The sequence below is a fragment of the Spea bombifrons genome, chromosome 5 (assembly GCF_027358695.1).
Source record: "Spea bombifrons isolate aSpeBom1 chromosome 5, aSpeBom1.2.pri, whole genome shotgun sequence".
NCBI classification, from domain to species: domain Eukaryota; kingdom Metazoa; phylum Chordata; class Amphibia; order Anura; family Pelobatidae; genus Spea; species Spea bombifrons.
Window position 1 is genome coordinate 11908934 of NC_071091.1, and position 26534 is coordinate 11935467.

General features: G+C 40.8%; 1 protein-coding gene across 2 annotated transcripts in view; it reads right to left on the bottom strand.

The window, feature by feature from the left end:
- The window catches only part of GAD2 (glutamate decarboxylase 2), a 35804-nt gene that overhangs the window by 7007 nt on the left and 2263 nt on the right, over positions 1-26534 (bottom strand). Inside the window, exons 5-11 of one of the 2 annotated variants that reach the window (XM_053466931.1) lie at positions 23058-23148; positions 20887-20999; positions 15569-15684; positions 5056-5135; positions 4260-4314; positions 3346-3462; positions 2439-2503 (exon numbers count right to left, since the gene is read on the bottom strand). In XM_053466931.1, coding sequence (XP_053322906.1) covers positions 2439-2503; positions 3346-3462; positions 4260-4314; positions 5056-5135; positions 15569-15684; positions 20887-20999; positions 23058-23148 — 637 coding nt within the window. Of the gene's footprint in view, positions 1-2438; positions 2504-3345; positions 3463-4259; positions 4315-5055; positions 5136-15568; positions 15685-20886; positions 21000-23057; positions 23149-26534 lie in introns of those variants that run through there. The other variant, XM_053466932.1, reaches the window with a different exon arrangement.

A 26534-nucleotide genomic window follows, 5' to 3' on the forward strand; every position in this document is an offset into this window, starting at 1 on the left:
GACTCTGTAGCAGCTAGTTTTTGCGGGACACGTCTTAATATCAGGGAGGAACAGAAGCTGCGTACAGCTAAAAAAATAAAATAAATGCCACCTTAATTTGACACGCTAGAATTTCTTATCTAAAGCCCCACTTTCGACGCGTCTGTCTGTCTGAGATCAGGACTCAGATCCTCGCAGCTCATTGTGAGGATCTAATCCCTAGGAGGCAGAGCAATTACCATTTGCAATTGGGTCATAATAACAATAATGATGTGCAATTTGTGTCGGCAATGTGGATCAGAGCCTGAAATGAGTCTTTATAATAGTTTCCCTTTTTTTGGTACATTTTAGATCCCTTAATTGAGGGTACAGTGAAAATGGAATTAATAAGGGATTTGAAAGAAAAAAAAATCCTCATTGTTTATTTTAAGAAGGAAAAAGGTCATTGGCAAGCACTATTATTTGTTGTATATTTTGACTTTCCAAAATATTAATATTGCAAGTAATACAAAATAACCAACATTATCTTTGGTGCAAGTTTGGCCATTTTTAATTATTACTGATATATTTATTTTTTTTCAGTGTTTTTTTTAAAATAAATAATGTGCTGCTCCTCAAGGAAGCGATGCTAACAATACAATTGCTGCGGACAGAACATACTTTTAATAGAACGGCTCACAAATCAATTCATTTCTGCTCTTTGCAACACCTAGCATTTACCTGGAGCTTCTAAAGCAAAACGCTGCTGCGGCTGCCCCACTCAGATAAAACATTAATTGCATTCTCTGCCAAGTTAATTAAATATCTGTTATTTCTTCAAAAGGATTAATGACATGTATACACCACGGACACTATAAGATGATACACAGAAACGTCAGTTAATACGCCAGCTATCAGTACCTGTCCGGGAAGTTCAGGGGGCATCTCTGCCACAGAACCGGGGCAGATCGCCTTATTAGTTGATCCGTTGAATGAGCTGGTTCCGAAGGAGATCTTTGATCTCCTCAACCGGCTCGTTTACCGTATGGAGCACTGTGCCTAACCGACACAGACTCCATCGTATGCTGTACCCGGTGCAGCGCCAGGATATGATGTCTGATACTGGCACTCAGTAGTGAGGGTGGCTACAGAAGAGAGGTTGGCTGAGGGTGATAATCAAGCATCCTCTAAAAGATTATGAATAAGGTAAACATCTTACAAGATTAAATAATTATTTCTGGTCATTTAACAGTTCTAGTAGTGACAATGCTGCTCTGAAAGTGGAACAGCACCTTTAATCCGTTCAGTGTCTGTCTATGGCAGAGAACTTACACCATATTTATGTGTGCTTACATCTTTTCCTGAAATGCTTATTTATGTATTTACCGTATTGGCTCGGATATAGGCCGCCCCCGTATATAGGCCGCACCCTAAAAGTTTGGTGCTTTTTTAAAGAAAAAGTTTTTTTTCTTTAAAAAAGCACCAAAAAAAACATGCTGCCACTGTCCTCCCCCCCGAGATATGCTGCCACTGTCCTCCCTCCCCGAGATATGCTACCACTGTCCTCCCCCCCGAGATATGCTGCCACTGTCCTCCCTCCCCGCGATACGCTGCCACTGTCCTCCCTCCCCGCGATATGCTACCACTGTCCTCCCTCCCCGAGATCCGCTGCCCTCCCTCCCCGAGATCCGCTGCCCTCCCTCCCCGAGATCCGCTGCCGCTGTCCTCCCTCCCCGCGATACGCTGCCGCTGTCCTCCCTCCCCGCGATACGCTGCCGCTGTCCTCCCTCCCCGCGATACGCTGCCGCTGTCCTCCTCTGCCCCCCCTCCTCGACTTACCGGAGCAGACTCCCGGGTGTCTTCAGGGCCGGCGAGGGACATCTACGCAATACGCGTATGCAACTTCCGGTACCGTTACCGGAAGTTGCATTTGCGTATTGCGTAAATGTCTCCCGCCGGCCCCGCAAGACACCCGGGAGTCTGCTCCGGTAAGTCGGGGGTGGGCAGAGGTAAAACGCTTAGATAACCTCCCGTGCCGGCACCCCCCCCCCCCGTGGGAAGTGCTGGCAGGGGAGGCTGTCTGAGCGTATCGGGGAGAAGGATGCAGGTCCCCTGCACCGCTGCGGGGGATCTGTATCTTAACCCCGCTGCCTGCCCGGCGCCCGGGACTGCATGTCCCGGGCGCCGGGCGCTAGACCCCGAATATAGGCCGCACCCCCACTTTAAAAACTTAAAGTGGGGGAAAAAAGTGCGGCCTATATTCGAGCCAATACGGTATATATATTTTTTTTAAAAAATAATAATATAAAATTGTGTACTTTTAAATTGCTTTTTTTCCCAGAGGCAGAAACAACTAAACGTGAATGTTCGGAGCTGTTGGTGAGTTTAGTGACAGGAGTGATACAAGACTAAGGAACTGGATATTTTTTTGCTTGCCGGAAGGCTTTTTGAGGAGAGTTTTAATAGCTAATTTTCCATACCTTTCAACGCCATTTAACTTCCATTTGTGTTTCCTAGACATCAGCAGTCCGCCACCCCAAGCTCCCTGAGAAAGAGAAAAGCAAAAAAAATCAAGGATGAAATCAATGCATTTAGGAACATTTAGAAACAGTTACACGTTATGTCACTTTATATCAAAACTTCCTTCAAATATTACACATAATATAGGGATCTATTGATTTATGTTATTTTGGAGATTAGGAAAGTCAACTTTGAGTCTATAACTGTTATGAGAAACACTCTTATTACCGATTCACACCACTTATTGGGGCAGAATCATGAAAATTGTAGTGTGCTAATGTCTGACTGCAATGATCATGAACCGCAATCTGCTGTTTTAATATTTGTATTAAGTCATTTTAATAACTTCGGCCTGCTTTTGAATGCAGGGGCATTAATATACCGCTGTTAACTGGATACTGTTTTGGTTCTTTATGCTAATACATAAACAAATTACCAGGACAGAAATCCAAATGTACAAATTCATACTGATAAACATAAGGCTTTAGTTGGCCAAAGCACATCAGCCCACCTGCCTCACCAAGTCATCTCATGAGAGGTGAGTCCAAACTGAAATAGTGTCACTAAAGCAAGACCAAATGGTTAGGCTTCTAAAACAAGCATTCGTAATAAGAAATAGGGCAGCGTTTATATGTCTCACCCATTTAACCAGGTGGCCCTGGCACTTTAAGGCCAGTGGCTGGGAAATGACGTACGTGTGGTCACATGTTCGGTATGCAGCCTTACCAGAATTTGCCCAGCATACCAGATACATTAATTGGGCACTCAAACCAAATACCCACATACATCACATAATTAATAGTTCTCTATATGACTTCCCAGTAGATATCATGGGAAATGATGCATTTGGTCTAAAGTAATACTCACATCTACATGCATCCAGATCTTATACTTTTTGCAGACGTCTGCAATAGCTATCAATGGATCAAAGGCGCCATAAACAGTCGTTCCTGCTGTAGCACTAACGAAGAATGGAACAAAGCCCTGTGATAAAATGAACAAAGTAGAATGCGTTATGTTTTGTAAGACATATATTCTTCGAGGTCACTTGTAAAATGCAAGCTTTAAATGTAATGCATAGATTTATTGGGCGATCAACCCCAAAAAGTCTATCTTTCATAGGGTGCGGTAGCAGAGCTTCTATAGAATAATTTAGTTGAACAATAAAAGGGGATGTTAAATTGTGTGCAAGTATCAGATAGGCAGTACAAAGCCATGTATCACAACAGACTCACTATTTTATGGTCAGCTGACACATTTTAATTTGGATATTTAATTCCTGCTTGGATTATTTTCCAAATATTGTTCTACAGTATTCAAGTGTAATTCATGATTTTATAAGTTTTTTCTTTAATATGCCTCTCAGTTTTTGCATTTGTTGTTTTATCTGTATATTTTCCAGTTGGTATCCCATGAAATTGCTAAATATATAATATTAAAATATACAATATCGGATAAAATATATATTTTTTAATTGAATAATGAGTCAGCTATGTTAAATAAAATACAGATATTCACTTAACAAAGTAGTGTTTTATGTTGCCCAGTAAAATTGTATGTTAGAAAAAAATCAACAAAACAAAAAATGGACTCAAATCGAGCTCGCTTATGCCCCTTTTACCCCACGTTAAACACGGTCCTGTTTTCCAGCGGAGTGGAAGATTTTTTTCCTGGCTGAATTCCCCCTACACACATTTCTCCTAACTTTTTTATTCCTTAATATGTTATCTATAGCTTTAAGGTCAGATATTATCTGCTTTAATGAACTGTAAAGTACATACCTTTTGCTTGGCTTCTATAATTCTTCTTTCAAGATCTGATGGTATCATTTTTCCCCTGTAAATGGAAATATGAATATACAGAATTTATATACACATGAACCTAAGCCCATATTCATTATGGCAAACTCGCATTTGCGCAGTCTGCAGGAGGGTTAGTTCATGGAAGTTTAATAAATAAATGAATAAATAAATAAATATTTAAAAAAGAAATAAGGTGTTTGCAAGGTGCGGATGGGAACTCTCAAATTTCACCTTATATCCTCAGTAGAATGTGTAAAAATACATATAAATTTTAAAAACTATTATTGTAACATTTTTTTAATGTTTGGAAAAGTAATTTTGTGAGTTTTAGGTAAGGATGTGCGAGTTGTCATTAAACTTGCATGACCTTACCAAGCAACTGGTAAACGAGTAAATACACCATTTGGTTTGCAAGTGTTATCATGCATGAAACTTCAGTCACGTTAACCCTTAAAGCAATTAATCACCCAACTTTCTCCTCTCAGCTTAAGGTGAAGAAAGTGTTAAAGCAAAATCCTAATCAGAGATAGATGAGAAAAACCTTATCTGTGATCTATGGTTATCTCTCCTCTTACACCATCACAAAAGAGTTTTGTGGAAAGTAGTCTTGAAAGGAAATTGAGGTCATCTTGTCATTTGTTGTACATTTCAATAACGTGACATTTAGTGACTGTTCATTTAGTTGTGTTTCTTGTTTGTATGACCTAAACCCGATGACTGACTCACGCTTAATTTGTTCAATGTTAAAGTTTTCTGTTTTTGCTTTTTTTCCTACCTTTCATCACATTTGATAAGAATTACACTGTCAGTGCCAATCCCCAGGGCTGCTGCTCCTTTCTTTACAGAAAAGTGGCTCTGTAAAGGAACGTATATAATTACAATTGCATTGACTTGCAACAGTATGCTGACAGGACATCATGTAAGCTCTCCTCTAAATTGAAGGTGCTAAGCTTTGATCGACCTTTAGTGTATTATTCATATACATATATTTAATTACTAATATAAAACTTATACAATGTTCTCCAATAATAACCCTCAATTCAAATTACCTTTAAATTGTCATAGCTTAGCCAGTAGATATTACTCATGCATCAGCTCATAGACCCCAAACTCTATACTCTTGACTTCACTGTTTTTCCATAGAAACTCCACAAATTCTTCTGTTTCTTCTAATAGGTACCTCTAAATCATCTCAAAATTATGCATATGCATCATAATGTTCAGTTGACTTTGTAAAGGCAGATTAAGAGAAGTGAACATATGCTCTATACAAGTGCTCCTCAACCCTCTCGTCAAGGCACACCTAACAGTCCAGGATTTAGGTATTACTCAGGTGTGTCTAAGGTGTTTAAGGTGGTATTGTTTCTTAATAATGCAACACCGTAGACACCCCAGAGTAATACCTAAACCCTGGACTGTTAGGTGTGCCTTGACAAGAGGGTTGAGGAGCACTGTTGGGAAGTAATCTGTCCTAAGAACAAGAACTAATATAATTCATATACATAATTCTTTATGCCTAAAATGTTTTTTTTTTTTTTATTTCAGGTTTTGGGGTCATGCTTTGAAGGCTAACCATCACCTTCACACCTTTTACCTTTACTAAATTAATGTATTAAAATTCTCTATAGCTATTGCTTTCTTTTTTCAGTACATATAACAATTATGGAGATTTGTGGTTTAAAACTAAATGACTATAAGGAAGTCAATGTACATTTTGGGTAAATGTAAGAAATGTAAAATAAATTAGCATTTCTAATTAATCTATCGCCTATTTTAATCTATAAACACTATTATGTGGGTTTCTTCAAAGTATAAAACTGTAGGATTTGGGAGCGTGCCAAGGAAAGGAAAAATAATTTTTTTTTTATATAAAACTGTTTCACTAGTTTGTAATAATTGTAGTTTTCCCCCAAGTTTAGCCATATGTCCTTATATGTCATATTACATTTCGAGCTGTAGGTTAAACTGAGACAACATTTTTACAAAGTGACATATTTTGCAGAAAATCACACCTAATACATCAAGGATACTTTCCCGGTCACTGAAGGTTATTGGTTATATGTGTTAATTTTAATAGCGGACGGCTGCCGATTCTTTTATCTCTAGATTTTTATATTCTTTTAGTTCAAGCATAATTACTTTAGATATGACAATCAGCTCTCACTGTCAACACTTTAGTATGCTTTTTTTTTTTGCTTTTTTTTAAGCTTCTCTGCTAAAAAAAATAAAAAAGATGATGTATGAGCCAACACTACTAATTATAATTGTGATTTTCAAATATTCACGGTAAGTTGGGCAGCAGTGAACTATCTCTCTGGCTTCTTCCCTAATGGTTGTATGTAAATAACATTGCATAATTGTTCTAATTTAGAATTCATACTCTGCGGAATCATGAAAAAAAAGAATGAATCCTTTATGCTAATCAAGTGAAAAGGTAGAAATTGAGGTCAGAGCAGTGGCGGGGTCCTGAGCAATTTTACTTGGCAAGAACACTATGATTATAAGTACATTTAGACGGCTTGTTGAGTCACCACTCCAGTCATAATGTTCCTTTTTAAAGTGTCAGCCCCACTTTGTGTGATTACTGCAAAGTGCAGGGGCTCCTAATGGGACTGTTTCAGTTTTGTAGGCATCAGAAATCACTGTGCCGTCACCGGGAAAATCTTACCCATCAGAAATATTGAAGGTCCAAGTGTATTATGAGAAATAGTGTTGATTCTAAAGTTCTACTTTCATTTAATGGAGTTCACTATACTCACTAAGACCATATAATGAAGCTTACAGATCAAAACAACTAATATGTCTAATTAGAAAGTATGTTTAATGGCGTGTTAATGGGAGATGCCATCTTAGTTACTTGGTTTGCATGATATCTTCCTGATTAACTTATCCCCCCCCTTTGGAAGAATATGATCTGTTCTTTGAATAAAACAATCCACACGGCTCAGTTAGGATTACACAGTCCTTAAGTTTAATATTTTAAATATCTAAAACAATTATACTGACTTAAAGGGAAAAAAAAACTGTTTATTTGTACATGTTTTGTGTTTTTCTTTCACTATAAGTTTTGAATTGATTAGTCTCACATGATTTTGCTGTGTGCATGGATATTTACAGCTTTGTTGTAAATGGTAAATTATATTATAAAATGTGTTCATATTCTATTGACAAAATAGAATAATATTTTTTATTAACACATACAGTATAACCATTTAAAGGGAAATAAAAATATACATTACAAACCCATTATTAAAAATATGTTATCTGAGGGGGGCGTGGCTTGCCTAGCTGGAAGATGGCTGCTTGATCCCTTAGCTCCGCAGCCTGCTCACTACAATCCGCACCCATCCGGCGATACGGACCACCATGGGCAAACCCAAACGTTCTTCCCAGCGCCAGGAACCACCTGAGCCGCGACCGAGCTCGTCGGGGCTCTCGCTCCGCACTTATTTCCAGACTCCTGCGGTCTTAGACACGCAGCCCCCGTCGCCCAACATGGCGTCCTCACCGGCCAGTACCACGTTGTCTGAGGAGCCTTCGCGTTCGCCACCACCCGCCGGATCGTCCCCATCGGCTGAGGCATTGCAGGAGTTGTTCCGGTCCCTACCTACTAAGGCCGATTTCAGCAACCTGATCGCGGAGGTCAAGCGCACCTTACATGAAGAGGTTGCGGCCCTCCGCGCGGATATGGCTGGCGTGGAGCGGCGAACTACTCACCTCGAGGATTCGCATACTCGTACCGCGCAACAGGTGTTGGAACTGCAGCGGACGACCTCTCATCTGACCGGCCTGGCGACAGAACTGCGGCGATCGGTAGAGGACCTCGAAAACAGAGGTAGGCGCAACAACGTGCGGGTGCGGGGCCTGCGTGAAACTGACGGTCCTGAAGACCTCCGGGCGCTGCTGCAACGGCTCTTTAACACGGTGTTGGGCCGCGACCTGGACTCTCCCATACGCCTGGATAGAGCGCATCGCGCTTTGCGGCCCCGCGGTAGGCCCACAGATCCACCCAGAGACGTAATTTGTTGTTTTCAGGACTTTACTGTGAAAGAAGAAGTCATGAATACGGCGCGTAATTTGCGCTCACTTACCTTCGAAGGTCAACAATTGGCGCTGTTCCAGGATCTCTCCGCGATCACTTTGCGCAACCGACGACTGCTGCGGCCGCTTACGTCTTTGCTCCGGGACCGGGGCATTCGATACCGCTGGGGGTTCCCCTTCCAGCTCTCTATTCTACATGGAGGCTCCACTTTTCACGTGAAGACACACCGTGATGTAGCGGAGGTGACCCTCGCGTTAGGAATACCTACTCCACACGTTGACGACTGGGCCCTTGCGGGGTTTTCCTCAGTTCCTGCTTCCCGTGATGTTCCGGCGCGGAGGCGATCCAGGCCGAGGCGGGGAGGAGACGTGGATGATGGGAGACGTTATCCCACGGCGCCTGAGGAGTAACCTGTGACGTACCTGTTCATATTCGTCTCTATGCAATTCCCTTGGGGGTGTGAGGTTTTTTTTTTTTTTTTTTTTTTTTTTTTTTTTTGTGTGTTCGCTCCTGCTCTCACCAGAACTTGAAATGTGAGCCTCTGACTCTTGCACTGCCGGACTTGATTGTCTGTTGCTGCGCTGCTTTGCCGCAATTCCGATTGCTGTTCTACTCTCCTGTTATTGTTCGGCACGTCCCTGACCAAATGAACTGCCTTGGTACGCCAGGGATCATTAGGTGCTCTGCGCCGTTATTGCAGGTTTGCCTCTGCGGCTTTCTGGTCCCACTCTCTAGTCAGGGTTTTTTTTTTTTTTTTTTTTTTTTTTATATATATACGCCTTGCACTGCATAAATGCACTACACTTGGCCTTCCGCTGGGTGGCTACTGGTTATACCTGATTATATTTGATAGCCAGTGGATGTTTTCTCCCTTTGCCCTGTTGTTCCTATAACTGATATGATTTGTACACATTTGCGGGTTGGTTGCTCGGTTGGAGGGTCTTCTGGGCCATCCTAGCATGTAATACGGTATTGCCCCCTAGTCACGGGGTTCGTTTCCCTTTTTTTTTTTTTTTTTTTTTTTTTTTTATTATTTTATCTATATATGTACGCCTTGCACTACATAAATGCATTACACTTGATTTTCCGCTGGGTGGCTACTATATGTACCTGAATATATTTGATAACCAGATGTTTTCTTCATTTGCTCTGTTGTTCCTATAACTAATATGATTTGTACGCATTTGCGGGTTGGTTGCTAAGTTGGAGGGTTTTGTGGACCACCCGAGCATGCTGTACGGCATCGCTCCCTGATCACGTTTTTTTTTTTTTTTTTTTTTTTTTTAATTATTTTATCTATATATGTACGCCTTGCACTACACTTGACCTTCCGCTGGGTGGCTACTGTATGTACCTGATTATATTTGATAACCTGATGTTTTTCTTCATTTGCTCTGTTGTTCCTATAACTAATACGATTTGTACGCATTTGCGGGTTGGTTGCTCAGTTGGAGGGTTTTGTGGCCCACCCGAGCATGCTGTACGGCATCGCTCCCTGACCACGTGTTTTTTTTTGTTTTTTGTTTTTTTTTTTCTTTCTTATTTTATCTATGTACGCCTTGCACTACATAAATGCATTACACTTGACCTTCCGCTGAGTGGCTACTGTATGTACCTGATTATATTTGATAACCGGATGTTTTCTTCATTTGCTCTGTTGTTCCTATGACTAATATGATTTGTACACATTTGCGGGTTGGTTGCTAAGTTGGAGGGTTTTGTGGGCTAACCGAACATGCTGTACGGCATCGCTCCCTGATCACGGTTTTTTTTTTTTTTTTTTTTTTTCTCTACCTCCGAGGGGGCCTGACTCCGTCCGCACCTGGTACCCATTTTGGGGTCCCTGCTAGTCTTGCTCCTTACGTTTCGACACCTGTTATCTGTACTACTCCCACATGCGCTTCGCCTCTGGGGAGTTTGGTCCGAATGTTCGATGATATGTTTTGGGCTTTTTTAGTTCTGTTCCGGATGGTTTTGGTTCCTTTCACTGTCTATGTGAGCTATGGCTGCGAAGTACTGCGGAGTTTTTACTTCACGTTTTTCAGTTTTCTGCCTTGCTGCCACTTGCAGTAGCGCTTCCATTTACCCCTTGCAGATCGGTATCCCGTACTTTGAGAGATTGGCTGCAACGCCTTTGCTCTCGCCGATTCCTGCTGTTGCGCGCTACTAGCGCTTGCTTACGTTTTTGTGTTCAGTGTTCCCCCTCTCGTGTTGTGCTCCCCTCCTTCTCCTATTGTGCTCCCTTCCTACCTCCCCTCTTTTACCTTACCCTCCCCCCCCTTTTTTTTTTTTTTTTTTTTTCTTTTCTTCTTCTCTTTCTCTCTTTCTCTTCTCCCCTCCTCCTCTCTTTTACCCCTGCTTCCCCCCTTGACTTTTCTCTCCTTTCCTTCTCTGACTCCTCGCTATGCCCTCTCCTGCCCCCGCCTTTCGCCAGTCAAACCTTGAGGTTTTGAGTCTCAACGTGAGGGGCCTTAACTCTCCTGAGAAGAGGTCTCGGGTGTTCCGGAGCTTTCGTAACCCCGCCCCTTCTGTGGTTCTCCTACAAGAGACCCATCTTCGCGGGGCGGATGCTCCTTCCCTCCGTCACCCGGCTTACCCGCAGGTATACTGCAGTAACTATTCTGGCTCTAAGTCACGTGGGACGGCGGTCCTTATTTCCCGCCGGACCCCCTTCCTCCTGTCTGCTTCCCAGATTGACCCTGATGGTAGATACACATTTGTCAAGGGCACGATCCTGGACCAAGTTTTCACGTTCGCTTCCGTGTACCTGCCCAACCAGAGACAATGCTCTACCCTGTCGCGCATACTCCGTAAGCTCATGGCTTTTAAGGAGGGCATCCTGTTGGTGGGGGGGGACTTTAATGTGACGCCTGACCCTCGCTTTGACTCTACTTCGCGTGCCGCTGGTGCCCCTCCGTCCCATGTCAAACAGTTTAACTCACTCTTGGGGAAGTATCGCCTGGTTGATTGTTGGCGGGCGTTCCACTCAGGGGAGCGGGACTACACCTGCTATTCTGCCCCGCATCGCACTTATTCTAGGATAGACCTTATCCTTATGGAATACTATCACTTGGGCCTTGCTGAGCAATGCTCTATTGCGGTGTCTACAATTTCGGATCACTCCCCAGTGACTCTGCGTCTCCGGGCTTGCCTTTATCGGCCCACTGTCACCTCTTGGCGTCTGAATGATTCCCTACTTTCTGAAGCTGCCTTTGTTCAGGAGGTGTCCGACCAATTAGCGTTGTATTTCCGGGATCATGTTGACTCGGAGGTGGCTTTGCCCACGGTGTGGGAAGCTCACAAATGCACCGTTAGGGGCCTATTTATTGGTAAGGCTTCAGCCCGCAAGAAACTTCGAACCCGTGAGATCGCGGACCTCACTCAGAGGATAGCCGTCCTGGAGACGCTTCACAAGCGCTCTTGTGATGAACACACCTACCTGGAATTGAACGACCTGCGACGTCGTTTAACATCGCTGCTTAACCAGGATATTCAGCGGACGTTCCTCCGTACCCGTTCCCTTTTTTATGAGCACGGTAATAAGAGTGGGCGGCTACTGGCCCGGGCCATGCGTGCCAAACAGCAGTCGTTGTTCATTAGTAGGATTAAAACGCCCGAGGGCCTTACGTCCTGCTTACCCTCTGACATCGCCGACTCCTTCTGTCGATACTATCGTTCACTGTACAACCTTCCCGTCGATACGGAGGGTGCAAGTCGGATGCCTCTCATACGCGCTTACTTGGAGGAACACGTGCGCCGTAAATTAACTGCGGACCAGTCCGCGGCATTGGAGGGGGAGATTGGGGAGGAGGAGGTGTGGGCGGCGGTGAAGTCGATGGCGGCCGGGAAGGCTCCGGGTCCGGATGGCCTCCCCCTCCGCTACTACCGCACGTTTTGGGGGCAGTTGGGGGTTCCTTTCACGAAGCTCCTTAACGCGTTGCGGCTGGGGGAGCTCCTGCACCCCCATTCTCTGATGGCCACAATCACTGTCTTGCCGAAGGAGGGTAAAGATCCGCTGCTCTGCCAAAGTTATAGGCCCATTTCCCTCTTGAACTGCGACTTGAAAATCTTCGCAAAAGTGCTGGCCACTAGGCTGCAGGGGGTGCTGGGCTCTCTGATCCATCCTGACCAGTCGGGCTTCATGACGGGGAGGGAGGGACGGGATGGGACCTATCGAGCTCTTAACACGATTCACCTGGCTCGCTCGACCGGACAGAAAATTCTCCTCTTGTCTACTGACGCGGAGAAGGCGTTCGATAGGGTCGCTTGGGACTTTATGTTCCAGACCCTACGCGCCATGGGATTCGGGCAGGCCTGGCTCCACTGGATAATGGCGCTGTACTCATCCCCTTCGGCGTGTCTACGACTGAATGGGGCCCTCACGGCCTCTTTCCCCATCCACAATGGGACGCGGCAGGGCTGCCCCCTGTCTCCGCTTCTCTTCGCTGTCTCTCTTGAACCTTTTTTGGAGGCAATCAGGAACAATCCTAGCATCCGCGGTCTGATCTGTTCTGGCCGCGAGTACAAGGTCTCTGCCTATGCGGATGATTTGTTATTCACGATCTCCCAGCCTGTCGTTTCCCTTCCCCACATCCACGCTGCACTGCGGACCTATGGATCCCTCTCCCATTTTAAGATTAATACCGATAAATCGGAGGTTCTGGACGTGTCTCTGTCGGCGGCTGAATCCCGCGCTGTATGCGCTTCATTTCCCTACAGGTGGTGTCCGGACCATCTTAAGTATCTAGGGGTGCAACTTCCTAGGGATCTTGCGTCAATCTACAGGGTAAACTTTCCCCGACTTCTCCAACAGTTACGCGCCGATCTTGCTCGATGGAACTTCCCTCATTTCTCTTGGCACGGGCGGGTCAGTGTGATCAAAATGAATGTCCTCCCGAGAGTCCTGTATCTTTTTCAGACCCTGCCGATTGTCGTCCCAAAGTCTTTTTTCTTGGACTTACGTGCGCTAGTGACGCGATATGTTTGGAGGGGCAGTCGTCCTAGGCTCAGTTACATGCTGCTAACGCGCCCGAAAGATAGAGGGGGTCTTTCTCTGCCCGACTTCATTGGCTACTATCGTGCTGCCCATTTATTGCGTTTCCTTGAGTGGAGATTCCGTCCGGCCTCCAAGCTTTGGGTGGCAATGGAACAGTCTGATACGCGTATACCCCTCGAGGGCAGCTTGGGGCTCCGCCCCGAGGCGCTTCAGTCCTCCCTCAGTCTGAACCCCTTTGTGCAGGCGACATGGGGGGTGTGGCGGAGGCGGTGTGTTAGCGGCGCTCTCTCCTCCTTTCCGTCGCCGCTTACTCCACTTGCTGGCAACCCGGACTTTGCCCCGGGTCTGGAGGTCGGTTATCTTCCAACGTTGGGACTGCCCCGTGACGCCACAGTTTCGACCGTCTGGGATGGTGATGCCCCTGTGGCTTTTGACCATGTTAGTCCTACCATTCAGGGCACCCTGGTACAACGCTTTCGCTACGCCCAGATGGCGAGATATGTACGGTCTCTCCCAGGCAAACATCATGTTACTCGGCCCCTCACCCCGTTCGAACAGCTTGCTGGCCGGGATCGCCTCCTTAGAGGTGGGATCTCTGCAATTTACCGCCTTCTTCTGGAAGTGGACTCTTTGGTTCCTCCGGCGTTTATGGGGAAGTGGGAGGCTGAGCTTGGTGCGGTGCTTACAGCTCAGGAGTGGGAGAAGATTTGCGTCTTGGCGCACAAATGTTCTATTGCGTCGCGGTACCAAGAAACCGCTTATAAACTGATGTCTCGTTGGTATAGGACTCCGGTTGCTATCAGTAGGGTTATGCCGGGGAGTGATCCGCTTTGTTGGAGGTGTGGGGTGGAGAGGGGCACTTACCTGCACATCTGGTGGAGCTGCTCTCGACTTCAGCCCTACTGGACTGGGATATTTCGCTGTCTGGAGGAGGTGACGGGTGAGCCGCTTCGGCCTTCTCCGGGACTGGGCCTCCTTCTTCACTCGGAGCGCTCCTTGGGGCTGATGAAGCGTTCTGTCCTTCGCCACCTTCTCAATGCGGCTCGCAGCCTCATCCCCCTTTATTGGAAACGTTCTGAGGTTCCCTCGTTGCGCCAATGGGTCACTCGTGTGGAGGAGATTCGGGGCTTGGAGGAGATGGTACATCTGGCTTCGGACAGGATGGAGTCGTATACTGCGGTGTGGGCTAGCTGGTTGTCCTTCCAATCTTCTCCCGTTTTGGCCTCCCTGCTTCGGGAGTGATCGCCCACTGGGCGTTTGGGTGTTTTTCCCTCCCCTCTGCCATGCTGCTCTCACTTCTTGCTATTGCACTTCTTCCCTCCTGGTGTTTACTGTTCCTTCTCCCCTTGCCGTTCCTTCCCCCCGTCTCCCTTCCCCTCCCCCTTCCTCCCTCATTCTTGTTCGTGTCGGTCTGTTCCTGTTATCTTTTTCATGTGGGTCTCTCACGGAGGCACGCGGCACCTTGCCAACGCGGTCTGACTGACCTTGCCCTCACTCCGCATTGCTTCTCAACCGAGCGCTACTCAGACTTGTGTAAACATGCTGTGATAGAATATTGCCGCTGCTCTTAAGATCTCGACTTTTTGTCTGCCCCATTACCCCACCCTCATTATTATGTCTTTCCCCCTATTGTCTTGATGTATTATGTTTATCCATGTTTTCAAAAATTTTCAATAAAACTTTAATTCACCTAAAAATATGTTATCTCTGCATTTATGTTTTATATGGTTCTGAAATATTGAAAAGCGGTCTCATTACCAAAATAACCAATGACTGAATGAGCCAATCACTGGTTGTATGGTGATAGGACAACATATGTTCCTTAACCAACATGACCAAGGTATATTATTCTTATGATAATTTGAAAATGTTCACAGAGATTATATATGTAAATTTGTTATGGACCAGGCCCAGGTGCCAGGTCAGTGACTTATGGGCTTCTAGTCAGAGTTGCATAAATGTGCTCTGCATGCTTTATCTAATATGCAAAATGCACGTTGAGGAACACGCATGAACTTCTATATAGGCTATGAAAAACACTAATACACTTCAAATGCAATCTTTGTTGACAGAAATTACATTGTCTGTAGGAGAAAGTGGTTTGTCAACATGGCATGACCCTGCTGAAAATCAGCCCTAGTATTTCGTGGGATAGAAGATAAATGGACACCAGAAACAAAATAACACTGATCTAACATTTCGTTATACGCAGGTGTTTAAAAAGGTAAAAAAAAATGGTAGATCACATACATGTTCTGACGTGAAGGCAACCAGTCTGGGGATTGCTGCCATTCCTTTCTCTTTAACCTCTGGGAACATCTTGAAACGTGCAATCAACATAGCATACAAGTTAGATATGGCACCACCTGGAGTCCACAGTAATACATTGTTACTTTTTCATAGAATCATCAATACATCATTCAACAAACTGAAGTTCAGTTGTACATTTAGAATGAGCGAGGTGGACATCCTATGGCCTGCCTGCTGTTGGGCAGTTAAGGCATCTTGGAGATGCCATGACCTGTCAGAAAGCTGTAGAGCCATAAGATGCCCATCCCGATACATGTACTTGTATGTATTCAAGGGAAAATTCATCAGGCTGTGTCATCACAATCAATTTTGAAGGCTTTTGTTTCTTCCAATTCAAGGGGCAGTAAACGTTTTGAAACAAGAAGTTCGAGTTCATAAAATTTGTGTTACTGCAGAAATGTGTTACAAATAAATACAACTCCAGGTACTTCTGTTTATAATTTGTTTTATATAGAGAGCAGTGTTCTCTCCACATAATGTATCGGTTTGTCTTTGTCTGTCAATTCTTGTCTTGTCATACCCCTTGAATATATGTATTGTATTAAGCGCCACATAAATTGTTGGCGCTATATAAATAAAAGATAATAATAATAATATATACATATATAAATATATATATAGCTTTTAGAAGAAGGAGGGCACTCCAGGTCTTTTAAATAAAAATAAATATTTATATATAAAAGAATAATCATAGATTTACAATAAATATTTGGTTTGTGATTTAAAAGACCTGCTGTGCCCTTTCTCTGCTACATTATGATTTTGTTACTATGATATCATAGAAAAAAAAATAAACAAACATATCTTATTAGCTACTTAAATCCTGGCCATTTTGAAAACATTCCACGGAATTGAAGGAACACCTGCGTAGGCAGTTTAATGAAAAATAGATCCTAGGGACCACTAATGAAAGATCATGATATCAGACTAGTCAACTTGTTTGCATTGAAACAACAAGGGCATAATATTTGTTTCTGTTGCTTTATAAAAGAAGAGTGTTCACAATCCACCATACATTACTCTGCTATACACTCCTAAATGTTTTTTTCATTTCTAATTAACAAATAAATCATGAAATGAAAGGGCTCCAAAGAAGGCAATGATGAACATTTAGACGACACTAAAGACGACATTTAGCATAAGTGGCTCTACTTTACCAGCATATCAGGGCCCCTAATACCTTATACCATCCCCAAAGAGACAATGACTAAATCAAAGGGTTAAGTCTTAAATTATATTAAAAGAAAAATGTTGGGGCTCCTCTGCCATCCATGGACACTGTACAATGGTGCCAGTCATACAGGCAAAGGCTAGACTGGATGATTTTTTTAGTATGAAGTTTTAGAATGATGAAATGGTTTGCATGTTTTAGTGCTCATATAAGCCTTTCAGGCTCAGTGTATATATCGCTCGGTCTCATTTTCCTGCAATGGATATCATAACCGATATGACCTACATTATGACACTTAAACAAAGGGGTCTAGTCACTAAAGAAGGAGCTTTCACTATTACTCGGCATTATGAAGTTCCAACACCAGTGAGCTTCTCCTGCCGGAAGGCCTGGGTTGGTCCTTCAAGATTTATTGGCGTTGTGGGAGATTTAGCTATACATTATAAAGGGCCAGCTTAGTCCTTCTTGACAGAGACACATAAGTGAATTGAGAGGTTATACAGCACAAAACGTTAATTTACGAAGTTTAGATTTTACAGATAAAAGAAGTGTGATAACATCAATAAGAACGTGGCATTTTATTTAAAAGAAAATGATCTGACATCTTCATATAATATGTAAAGGCAAATACTTGAATGTATTCCAATTATTTAAATGAGGTGCCAAATATTAGTAGCCTTTTCTCAGCCTCTCTGTCTCTTTCCTTCTCCCGGCTGGGATTATTTTATGTAACATCCCGTCCTGACTCCCATCCAACAGACCTATCTTTGCCCATACAAACTGGACTCCTACCGTTTTTGCCTCCACTATTATCTACAAACACAGCCTACAAATGGCCAACTTTGTACATGATATGCCAGCATGAGGCCCATTACTGCTGACTTTCTACAATTTTACCGCCCTGCAGAAAAACAACACTATAAACTTTATACCTGACACCACAGCAACATTACACGACGGAAATCAAAACTGAGCGGAAAATGGAATTTTAGCGATTAGGCCAGGTACACTGTATACTTGGATATAAAGTCCAGATATGGTCTAGATATGGTACAGAAACCCAAACCTAACCCAACATTTCAAAAGGAAATATAGATGCTCAAACGTATTTAAAAACAAAAAAAAACCCCAAATTTTGAATATTTTGCTTATGTAAGTAGGAAAAGCAGATAGCAAGAAAATGTGTCCTAAAACTTAAAATTTGGACTCATCTAACAAATAATTGAGGTACATCTAAATTTTCAACATCTAATTTATAAGAGAAAAATAGGACAAAAAATATGTCTTTAACACTATTACTTTGGACTATCATAGAGCCTATAGAATAAAAAAGACCAACAGATCCTCCTAGTAAATGCTTGATATTTCTACACACTTTAAAATATCTTTTAATAATTGTTTATGAGTTATCCGGCTTTAAAAACCTTTTGGTTTACATTGCAGTATTTTACATATGATTTCTGCAATTATCTTATGCTTTGTTTCCCAAATGGTGCTGGTAGGTATACTGAAGTGCCTTCACTTGATGAATGGACTTTGATTGCATTGCCATCTTGAGTGGCCCGAGGCCACACATATTAAAATTTATGTAATTGGTGTTCAGCTGATATTCTAAAAAAAAAAAACATTTCTAGTCGTGATGAACATGATGGTTTATGCGGGGGAGGCCTAAGGTCATCCTCTGTCTGTTCTATAAAGCAAAATGTTACCAGACTTTACATTTTGGCAAATAATTAGAAATGGGACACACTGAATTTTAACAATGAAAATACTTTCATATTATTATTATTTTAACATATTATTCAGATAGTTGGAAACCGACATCCATTTACTTCAAATATTTTAAGTATAATTTAATAATTTTGTTTTAAAGGCTATTTCAGATATGTTTGTTTAGGCTAACACTACAGGAAGGGGTAATATACGGGCAAAATTAGAGTATTGATATTGATTGCCAATGCCAATGCAAACTATTCAAATGTATGAGCACTAATACATACATACTACCACATATTATTATTATACGTTATTTATAAAGCGCCGACAGATTCCGCAGCGCTGTATGTGCCTGTCATTAGAAGGATACAACCATTTTCCATATAGTCCAACCAATCAGGAGTAGATATCAAAGTATGTAAATCATTTCATATGCATTCTTTAAAATACAGTTTTAAAAACAAGCACATTTTATCCACGCCAAACAGCTGGGGGATGGGGAAACAGTGCAAATAGAATCCCTCCATGCACTTGCAAGGGGAGAAAATATTAATCATATCCATTAAAGGGAATATGATTGCTGGGTGTCCTTTTATTTTCGCTCACACACCACTCTACTTAAGTATAACATTCTACCACTCAATATAAGAGCCATAATGGGCGAACATACAGCCATGTATGTTGTCACACAATCTTATCCCCAGCAAAGCCAACACTCGCAACGTTTGCCATCTACCTCCCACCCACTGGCAATATACTTAATCTTGATAATTTTCTGGCAAACAACAACTCTGATATCCTATATAAACAGGGAGACACAACTGAAGAGTCTATGTTTAGGATGATCCTGGAAGAAGTTCAGATTATAGCTGGTGTATAGAAGATTAGAAGCAGGAATACTTTTGACATGTATAGTAACATAATACAAGCTCAAAAACTGGGAACTAGAATGCAAGTTAAGTTTGATTGGTGATGACCTGCCCGGGATGACCGACCATTCGGCGACATGCTTTTTATATGTATACGGATTGCCAGTAAATTTCACATCATATTGACATCAATACATACAAAACATGCTGACACAGAAAGAGTAAAGGGCAAACTCTTCAAAGATGACACTGTACTGGGAGGGTGTGGGCGATAGAGGCGGAAGTTAAGGAAACCTACAAGAATGATGAGATTCTAGTAGAGGTTCAACAGAGGGCGGTCAGATGGAGGGCTTTGTAATACAGCATAGGGTTGGATATGTATTACCTGAGCATTCCATATACAGATACACTTTATTGATCTGTTTCGATCTCTTCAGTGTAGTATAGGAGCAGCTCTAGCTCATGCAAGTGAATCTAGAACATGAGCTAGAGCTATTCCTACCCTGCACTGAAGAGATCTAAAATCATCAATACAGTTTGTATGCATATGGAACTGTGAGCTCATGAATTATTAGTTCATTCGCATTAACTTTTTATCTGCTCTGAACATTGATTTTACTTTATTTGCTTTATCTAAACATTTGATCTATACATTCTCTAATCCATCACAAAATGAAATGCTTATGAAAGTGCATTTATGATGAGTATATAAAACTATTCTTTGCAGAATGATTTTCCATCTCTATTTTTCTCAGTAACTGGATAGTAAAATATAGTACTGAATTTAACTGTATACAAAGTGTATTTTCGAAGGGCTTTTTTTTCCTAAAACAAAATAACTAAGGAATATAGTAGATATCTATTACACTTAAATGAAAGTTTACCATAGGTGTCTACAGCACCAAATTGGACAGGATAGTCCTGTCAACCAGATTTATGTCCAGGTTACTGCCTGTCACTAGAAATGTCAGCTGGAAGTAACTGCCCTTGTTTATTGCCCCAACAAGAGGCTGAGGCAGAGTGTTATGTTGATGAAGCATCTTGTCAGTTACCATGCAATGGAATCAAACTCATGGTTGAGCACATTTGGTAAGATTAACATACACTAGATTGTCCCATTAAAATAACTTAATACACAAGCACATTTCATCCATACATTTAAGCATTTCTTGAAGTAATTCTCTTCTACTTCTGTGGCTTAAATTTTTTATACTAAAAATATTTCATACACAGTAAAGTCAACACGTTAGAGTTACCATGCTCTAAGACTAAGGACACTCAGAACTGCAAGGCAAATGTCTTTTCTGATTATATTCCCCACACAGCACAATTCCTGCTCCTGGTAATATGTAGTTTGCTTTGAGGAATATATACATCTAAAGCATGGACTGTCAGGATTTATTTCCGAAATAGAACAAATTACAAGTTGTAGTGGGCAAGAGGGAAAAAATACCTATACAGTTGATATCATTTTAAAATACTCTAATAATACAATTATTTACCTGGAGAGAAAATTCCATCTCCGCTTCCCCCGGGCCACCCAATCATTTCTCTCATTTTCTTTAGGGTGACATATTCCAAAAGCACAAATACAGGGGCAATTTCATATGTAAACCTGAAATGCAAATAAATGTTAAAAGAAAAAAAAAATTACAAAAAATGACCAGAATTTCATTTTACTTTGAGGAACAGAAATCTTGTGGTGGGGATGTTACGGTTCATATAACCATGTACATTAAACAGGGTTGCTCCATGTACAAGGCCAGACTAGGAAGTTAATGAGGGTCCACAATGTAGGGGATATTTTAAGACCAGTCATACCAAATGCAAGGTATGCAAATTACAGAGATTGGACGACGACATCAAAGATTGCCTTGGTGGTTAAGAGCACTCAGGCAAGCCCTGATATTCAAACAATTTCAAAATTAGTTCACATATTTGCAGATTTGCAACTTGTATCCAGGGAGATTAGTTCTGCCCAGCCTGTAACATGATATGATGACATACACCATTTAATCATTGCGAGTTCATGGGCATATGATGCTCCAGTTTTCATATTGTACAGACACACATTCAAGTTTTCTACAGGAAGTTTCTCAGTAACAAGAAGTCATTTTTGACGGCATCTGTCCTACTTACCTTTTGTAAAAAGAACAAAGAACTCAACAAAAATAATGAAAATTAGGAACAACAAACTATTTTATGTTTGATGTATGTGATGATTCTCCTCCATTGTTTTCACACACACACTCTAAACCTTTATGGTGACATTTCATGGCTAGTAAAAGCATGGTCAACTTGACTGTATGACTGGTAAATTTAGCTATGGACACCCATATGGAGACAAAGTGGAAAAACACAGGGAAATGTGTAAATGTGTATTTTCACCAGATTGCCATTTCTCTGCATTTTTTGCCTCAATACTAAACTGTCCTAATTACAGAAGTTTAGGGAAATGCAGAGATGTGGTTATCAGGTGTAAGTGCTAATGCTAATTGTTTTGTTTATCATGTGTGATGATGTTGTTATGAGCTTATATTGCCCTCTTATGGATGATGGATCACCAATGTAGTAGTCATCATAAGGAATTGTGACTCGATCTGTTCTGTGTCTACAAACCCTACAAGTAAGACAGCGGGGCAAACTGTGTTTTAAAAGGTTTTGTTTTTTTTTTTTTACAAAGAAGACCCTGGTAATGTTTCCTCTGTTTCCCACCTATTACATGATGATAAGAGTATAATACAATGATATATCGTCTTTATCAAACTTTAAAAATATGACAGCAGAGTTCAAATAAAATCCGAGCTCCAGTCTTCTCTAGATCTTTCTGGGTATGCTAGAATAATCTTCAGTGATGTCAGAGGTGAGGAGACAATAAAAGCCTTAAATGTTACATGTGCTCAACCAAACCAGCGCAGCACCAACTAAGTGAACAGGGATCCAACCTCTCCACATGTCATAGGGCACTATTATTATTAGCGGTGATGGGTGGATCATTGGTGGCAGATGATTTTTTAATGGATATAGAAGATTAAATGCCATCCCATAGACAACCTATTTGCCATACGATATTAACGTTTGATCTTCAGCAGATGACAAGCCATTAACTCTTCCCCATAATAGGTGTTATTCATCACTGACACAGTGAAAATATATATACTTCTTTTTGAAAGTGGTGAAGTAGATATATTAAACAATAGAACAGGCTGTTGCACACATTAAACCAGATTTAAATTTCAAAAACATAAATGTAATATCCACCTTCTATGTAAATGGAATACAATATGGTTTGCAAAATCCGTCCATCATTATAGATTTGGACCCGGTCTTCTTTGAAAAATAACGTTTAAAAAAAAAAACACAAAACAATACAATAGCGAAACTGTATAATATGTATAGAAACATAGACTTGGATGGCAGAAAACCACTTGGTCCATCTAGTATGCCCTTTTTTCATGCTTTAAAGACTTAGACCTTAACCAGTCCTTGTTCTTGTCCTATAAACGACTACCCCTTCCTCCAAAATCCCCATCATAAAACTGTTATATGTATTTGACGATCACTGGATGGTGTCACGTCTCTTGAAATTACAACACGTACACCCAGCACAGCTGACTATATCGGAGGTGTATAAATAAAAGGTTATTTTAAAGATAATTATATGTCGACTTACATATTGGTATTGGCAGTTGAGGTCAACCAGTCTGCAGCGAGCCCAACCATATCAAGCCCGGTGGACAACTGATTGAAATATCTAGGATGACCTATAGAATAAGAAAGGAATCAGTGTTTAGAAATAAGCCCTGAGCACTGACCTATATTGTCTCACACATAAAAAAATAAGGCCTTGATATAGTGAATATTATGAGACGCACACAGTATTGGTCAGTTCTGTTTTAAATAAATGGTATCACACATTGAGATCTAGAATTTATCTCTGCAAAAGATTGTTTTTAATGCGTCCATAAATCATGTACGATGTGCTATTTTTTTTATCACAAAAGAGATGTGCTATTTTTTTTATCATAAAAGAGATCTAACTGAAAAATAAATGCTGGTAAGAATTCTCTTTGAAATAATGAATTAATAAAGAGCACAATAGTCATTTTTTTATGCGCTGCAAAAATATATAGAGAGTAAAAGAAACCTAAAAGCAAAACCGATTGTTATTTATTTGATTTTTTTTACAAAAAAACATTTTTTGCAATTTGATTTCCACCTTAGTGGAAACATTCTGAAGACAATTAACACAGTGAATACAAATTACTCATTATGGATCACCCAATGAAGTTATTTTGTGTTCTGGTGATAGGAACAAAGGAAAATGCTATGTTTTGGTATAAAAAATAATCTTTTCTTTCAATAAACCTGGTTTTAAGTCGAAACAAGATAATTTAAGTCTAGATGTTTTTTGTGTGTGTAAAGCTCTAAAGAGATCGGAAATCAGAGTCCATTAATTCTGTAAATCATTTTCCGGACTGCCACTGCTCTCTTATCATGTTCTTGCACATGGGGTGAGAATAATGCTTTTAGCTGAGATGTAATTTTCTATGTCATTTAGTAGAATTAGTAAGGGTGGGTTATTTCCATTTGCAAGAAAGGGTCTACAAATAACATTTCAGGGGCCGGTTGGCAAAGAAGAAAAAGTCTGATAATGCAAGAAAAACAATGTTTTCTCCTTAATACTTTTATTTTTTATTTTGTATATTTGTCAACAGTGTATGTAGAAGAACAGAACTAATAAAATGTATTATATTTTGTGCTATTTGTTCTGAATAAATTGCAACTCTGTTGTTTTACTATTTTATTGTTTATGTTAATACAGAAAGTAAGTCTGCTTATTTTTCTGATGTAAAGGCTTTAATCAGTAATTAGATTCAGGATATCTATATGCCTAAACTGTGCATATTTAAATTCCCTTACCGCTACCACTTTTGCTGGGAGGCTGTTCAACTTATCTACCACCCTCCCAAATAAAAAGATAATAACAAGGTTAATGAGGGCATTAGCAGAAACATATTGCTATCTTTAATATAAACAGTATAGTGGAGAATGTATATTGTATTTCAATAGTGTGTGTGCGTGAATGTTTGTTAGTCAACAACAGTCACTTGATATTCAGGTGACACAATGTTTTTTGCATAAAGGGTGCCCCTGGGTTCAGTTCCTTAACCCCGTCACAATGGAAAGTGGCTGGGAGCATGCGCATAGCTCGAAGCCCCCCTACCTGATGTACCAAGTAGGGCAGGACCTGTAACAGCATTTTAGAATTTCTCATTCTTCTACACGTATCACTATGTTGACATTCACATTGTACTTCTATGTAGTATATGCCTAAATATTAACTAAATATACAAAAATGAAATAGCAAGGAGTGATATCACTTCCCACAGAGGATGATTTTGATCAATACAGGTAACAGTCTCAAATTATGATTAATACATATAAAAGGTCACTATAAATGACAGCTGTTAATTAATTAGCTGTTAAATGTAATCGTTTTTCAATGTTAAATTATTTTATCTTTTTCTCAACACAATGTTATACAGTATAATTATACAGCATAATTTATACAGCATATTTACATGTTTATTTATATATTATGTTAATATCGATATGTGTATTATATATATAATAAATATGTATATATATGAAATATCGATATTAAAATAACATATAAATATACTATATATATATATATATATATATATATATATATATAATAAAATACATTAGCAAATGTATCTTTACACGTTTTCTAAAGTTGTAAGGGTGTTGGTTTACACCAGATATTCCCCGGGAAAAAAATCCTGATTTATAAAATTAATAATGTCATCTATTGAGTATTCTGTCCAAGACTTTTGTATCTTTGTTGGGGGTAAATATGGTGGAATGCATTCATTTCTCTGATCCAGCTATTAACTACTTTCATACTTGAATATTCACATACATATGTGACATGGGCACGTGCAAATATTATTTAATTTACTTTTCTGTTTTCACCCTCTCTAAATATACTGGGCATTGTCTGCACAAGGACGGTATAAGGGAATGATGCCACTTTGATGAATGGGAAGCCATTTTGTAGCATCCTTTCAATCTAGTATCACGGCAGAGAAGCATTTATCACACCTCGTATACAGCCAGGAAATGGCTGAACGGAATGTTTCGTTTCAGTGACAACAATAAAGCAAGCCTTTTTTCATGCGATATGCAAAGAATGAAATCCAGTATCACTAAGACACTGCGACTAACGTACATTCATTCACATATAGTCCTTTTAGAAATATATTTTTGAGGGTACAAATCTTGGACACTTAGATTTAAAATGCACACCTGTGACATCATAGAAATCCCTCCCATCCAACTTCTTCCATGAGTAACATGGTCGGCAATATGCTCACATTGAATCAACAAATACGCTTCATCCTAACAATAGCTCCACATCGGGATAATTCTTGTCAATTTTAGTTAGTGATTTTCTTTGTTCTGTGGACCAGCGTAGAACAAAAAAGGCCCTGAAGCTCCAGAGTCAGTGACAAACACACCCGGGTGTTGGAGTACGTCAGCGATGACATATTCCACCCCCGAGAAAATCATTCCTGGACCTGCAAGTCACATCTCCTTGCGACAAAGCTTTTCCGCAGTTGCATTTCATTGGGCTTCAACAAAATAAATTCAGGTGTAACATTTTTCTTTACATAGCTTGTAAAATTTTAAACCTTTTAAGTGTAACTCATTGCAACAACATCACTACTACACACAATCAGCACTCAGGGGTATGGGCTATTAGATTTCAATGTTATTTTTTAATTTATTGATGTCTTTATGATTGATTGTTGATAGAGCACCCACAATTTATCATTCTAAAGCTTCACATTCTTTTGATGAATAGTTATTTGTACGCTGCACACCAGCTTTGTTATCCAGAAACACTTCCCCCGATAAGTGCTTCTGAAAACGTGTCCTACAGAATGTCGGTGGTGTACATTCGGCCATATACTACTGAATAATATAATAATAATAAAATTAATAATAAAAAAATGTTTTTAGTGTTTTGCATGACTTGTGACTGTGCTGTTTTGTGGCCCAGAAAGATAAATAAAAAAGAGGTTAACATACAAAATGTATCCAGATCCTATGAATCTAC